This window comes from Eschrichtius robustus, chromosome 6, assembly GCF_028021215.1.
Source record: "Eschrichtius robustus isolate mEscRob2 chromosome 6, mEscRob2.pri, whole genome shotgun sequence".
NCBI lineage: Eukaryota > Metazoa > Chordata > Mammalia > Artiodactyla > Eschrichtiidae > Eschrichtius > Eschrichtius robustus.
Genome location: NC_090829.1, coordinates 66,060,886 through 66,064,876, shown reverse-complemented (window position 1 = coordinate 66,064,876; position 3,991 = coordinate 66,060,886). Strand labels below are relative to the sequence as shown.

General features: G+C 53.0%; 1 protein-coding gene across 1 annotated transcript; it reads right to left on the bottom strand.

Moving 5' to 3' along the window:
• Nucleotides 1-558: 558 nt before the first annotated feature.
• Nucleotides 559-3,159, bottom strand: RTP1 (receptor transporter protein 1). The gene is made up of 2 exons (XM_068545453.1): nucleotides 2,888-3,159; nucleotides 559-1,078 (listed from the first exon to the last, which is right to left on the bottom strand). Exons 1-2 carry the CDS (start codon nucleotides 3,157-3,159, stop codon nucleotides 559-561), a joined length of 792 nt encoding a protein of 263 aa, XP_068401554.1.
• Nucleotides 3,160-3,991: the final 832 nt, after the last annotated feature.

Here is a 3,991-nt window from a genome sequence, read left to right as displayed (position 1 = left end):
GAGACTCACACACTAGGCAGAGGCTAATAATGTAAGGCTGCAGCTCCAGATGTGGGCAATAATGAGGGGTAGGGCTGGGTTAATGAGATAGCAAGGAGGAGCTCATTGCTGTGGAAAGGCCCCTTGAGATCACACCTAGTCCTGTAATTTTCAAACTTTTTAAACGCAGTTGGACCTTTTTCATACAAAACTCTTAAATAAACTCCATCTAACGTGGAGCTGCTCTAGAGGAGGAGGTAGGAGGTGGGGATGGGCGGTTTGACCACGATGGGAAACCCACTCGCTCACCCCTTCCAAATCCAAAAGCCCCGAGGCACCTATGCAGAACGTTGGGGTCCTGGGCCTCACTTTGAAAAGCCAATGATCTAGCCCAAACCCTTACTTTTATAGATGGAAAAGCAGGGTGATTTATCCTGGGTCCCCACTGAGTCAGTGGTGGCACCGGCGCTAGAACTTATCCCCACTCCCAACCCAGGTCTCTCTTCACCCCCTCCCACCAGTTGGCTGGCCTCTCAGGCCTTGGGCCCCTAGCATCCGCCTGGGCCCAACCAGGGAATCTTAGACAGAGCTGTGGAAGGAGAACTGCAGGTAGATGATCAGCAGCAGGACCGTGGCCCAAAACAAGCACCAGGGGATGGAGCAGAAATTGCAGCCAGAACCCGCCTCGGCCCGCGACTTGGTGGGGCTGGGAGCCCGGGAGAAGGTGTAGGTTGTCGCCTCCTCCTCCAGCAGCTTCTCGCTGGGCTTCCAGTGCACGATGCCCTCCTGGCAGGCCTCGCAGAACTCGCCGCGGTGCCGCCGGTTGTCTTGGCGGCTGGCCACGTGGATGCGGTACTGGCCGCCGCGCTCCCCGTAGCACTGCTCGCGCAGGCTGGTGATGAGGTTGTCCACCAGGCTCTCGATGTTCTCCTCCAGCATGCTCCACTCGTCCGGCCGCGCCGCGCCGCACTCGTAGCACAGCTGCTTGAAGACGCGCATGCGCACCGAGCCCGCCCGCTGGGCGCGGTCCAGGTGCATGTGGAAGAGGATGACCACATGGGGCGACTGCCAGGTGTGCCAGCACCAGGAGCAGTGGAACCTGTGGAGACGAGGAGAGGCAGGAGGAGAGGACGGAGTGGAGGCGGTGGAAACAGATCCAGGAAGGAGGTAAGGGGCGGTAGGCAGAGCCTGGAGGTAGAGGTGTTGTGTTTACGGCCCCCTGGGTTCATTAGCTTTCCCCAGGCGGCTTCCCAGCCCTCCCATTTGTGTGCTCTGCTAGGAGCAGAGTAGGTGCCTCAGGAGGCAGCTGGCACATCCAGCAGCGCTCTGCCATCACTGGGCCCCCCCTCTGTGCTCTGCAGGAGCCTCCGTGCCCTCCATTTCAACGCCCTCAGGCCTTGCCTTTGGGCCTTTGGCTCTGGGCACCTTTCCTCATCTGTAAAATGTGCACGTTGCACTAAAAGAGTCCTTCCTGCTCAAATATCCTTTGAGTCTGATAGCAGGGATGGCCCGCACCACAGAGAAAACGCAAGCTCCATCCACACACTCTTACCTGTCAACACTGACTATGAACTGGCTAGACCCAAATCCAGAGAAAATGACACCATTATCAATTCTCAGCCTCTGGGCCGGTGCCAGGATTAACGTATCTGAGGGCCTGGAAGTGGAGTCAGTTCACGCCCAGAGTGAGCTAACTGGCGCCAGCTGGGCTCTCAGGTCATCAGCCAGGTCGGGAGGATGCACAAGCCCTCCCCACTCAGCCCCACACACCTTCCAGGTCTTTGAGAAGCTCCTGGGCCCTCACAGCGAGTGTCCAGTCCTTTGCATCTCTCCCATCAGCTGGTTAAGGGGCTCCACATTTCCATTCTCATCTCTTCTCGTTTACTCACACCCTTTGGGGACTGTTTCCCCTCTCCCAAACTAGACTAGAAAACTTGGAATGGAAAATGTCAAAACTGGAGGGACCTTAGAAATCACCTAATTAAGCTTTGTTTTACTCTGAGGCAAAGAGAGTAAGAAAGCTGTATACACAGTGAGTTAGAGGCAGAGCCAGTATCCAACACCTAACAGGGGCCCAGTAGATGTTTCTTGTTGAATAAATTGAACTAGGGAAGGAAGGACGGCCTTGCTTCTGACCCCCAGGCTGCACCACTCAGCCTCCGAATCTTATGTCCCAGAGGTAAGTCTTTACATAATCCACCCATGGACAAGAGTGCTGGAAAGTCATCTCAGACATTACTGTGCGTATGAATCACCTAGGGACCTTGCTGAAATGCAGATTCCGATTCAGCAGGTCTAGAATGGGGCCCAAGATTCTGCATCTTTAACAAGTTCCAGGTGATGCTGCTGACGCTGGTCATGAACCGAGAGGCAAGGATCTATGCTAACCCCTCCTTCCGCAAGTGGGGAAAGTGAGGTCCAAGAAGGAAGCGGAATTTCTCAAAGGTCATAAAGAGTAGAGCTAGTTCCCAGCACACCTCACGTGTTCAATATTTTATATTAAGTCAAGCTGAATTAAATAGATTGAAACTGAACTGTTCCAGGACCAGAACATAGGTCTCTTGACCCACAAGCCGCCCCTTCTGTTGGCTTTCAATTGTGTTAAGAGGTTATTAAAATATAAAAATACGTAAAATACCAGCGTTTAGAACTAATAAATATATTCCACCTCTTTCTCCAGAAGGGGAGACTATGACTCAGAGAGGGAAAGTTACCAGGTGCTCAGCGGAAGAGCTGGAATCAAACTTAGGTGTCCCAACTCCCAGTAGCTACTCTTTCTCTGCCTCCCAGTCTGCACTGGGCCAACAGCGAGACTGACCCCTAGCACCTGGGTTCCCCATGTTTCTGTCTTTTCTTGGAAGGTGTCCCAGGGGCTGCCTGCAGGGCCCCTACTTCCTGGGCTACTCACCTGCCTGAGGCATGCAATTCCAGGTACTGCTTCCAGCCTGGGGCTAGCACATTGTGCTTGAGGTTGGGATCGATGATGAGGTCCCAGCTGTCAGCCGGCTTTGCCTCCTCCATCTTCTCGTAGAAGATTTTCTTCCATTCACCTGTGGTCACACTTTTACACATGGTCTTGTCAGTGGCGAGGGAGGGCAAGCTCCACTTGAGTGAGAACACGGGAAGTGAGGGCAGGTGCAAGGCAGGGCAGCGCAGTCTCCACGGTCTAAAAATCCTCATCAGTAGGACCGGGAGGAAGCAGGACCCAGCTCCCTCCTTTGTCCGCAGTGGAACCTGTTTCCACGGCAACCAGGCAGGGAGCCAAGAGACAGAGGTTGGGAAGGAGGGAGTCTCTGAAGGGGTGTTTCAGGGCCCCCAAACTGAGGCTGCAGAGGCAGGGTTTTTGGATCTGAGTGACCCTAGTCAGGGTGGGGTGCCTGAAAGGAGGCTGAGCTTCAGACCATCTCACTCTGGCCTGCCAAGGGCATGCACGAGGACCTGGGAACTGGCTCAGCTTTACCTTGCTGGCCCTGGAGGTATCATCAGCATCTGGCTGCTATGGTAACCATGATGCCTTAGGGAGCCAAAGAGAAATAAGGGATGGGAAGATGTAGACCAGTTAATAGATGCAGCAATAATAATAAACCCTCTTTCTGCACCCTCACCCATCTTGTGACAAGCACTTTGCCATTTACGAAAACTACTGGAGGTCTCTTGACCCACAATTGTTATTGCCACTGTACAGATCAGGAGACTGGGACTCACCTAGCTTATAAATGGCAGAGCTCGTAGCCAAATGCAAGCTATTGAGCCCCTACCGATTCATTAATTCATTTGTGTCAAACATACCCGTGTGCCAGGCTCTATATATGCCAGATGGTTGTAACTGGGTATGTACCCAGTAACCAGAATGCAATAGGATCCATGCTGTGACAGCCATGTATAAAAGCAGCCACCTGTGCACAAAGGTGGGAGCCATTGCATCAGCCTGGAAGGAATAGAAAAGATAATTTTCAACTTGATTATAGAAGAGGAACATAATATCCATGGGAAAAACAACCTTTACTATTGG

Excerpts from the sequence above, each read along its gene's own strand:
- RTP1 (XM_068545453.1), bottom strand. The coding sequence starts at position 3,159 with ATGAGGATTTTTAGACCGTGGAGACTGCGCTGCCCTGCCTTGCACCTG. Across the intron at positions 1,079-2,887 it reads GAATTGCATGCCTCAGGCAG|GTTCCACTGCTCCTGGTGCT; the intron begins GTGAGTAGCCCA and ends TCGTCTCCACAG.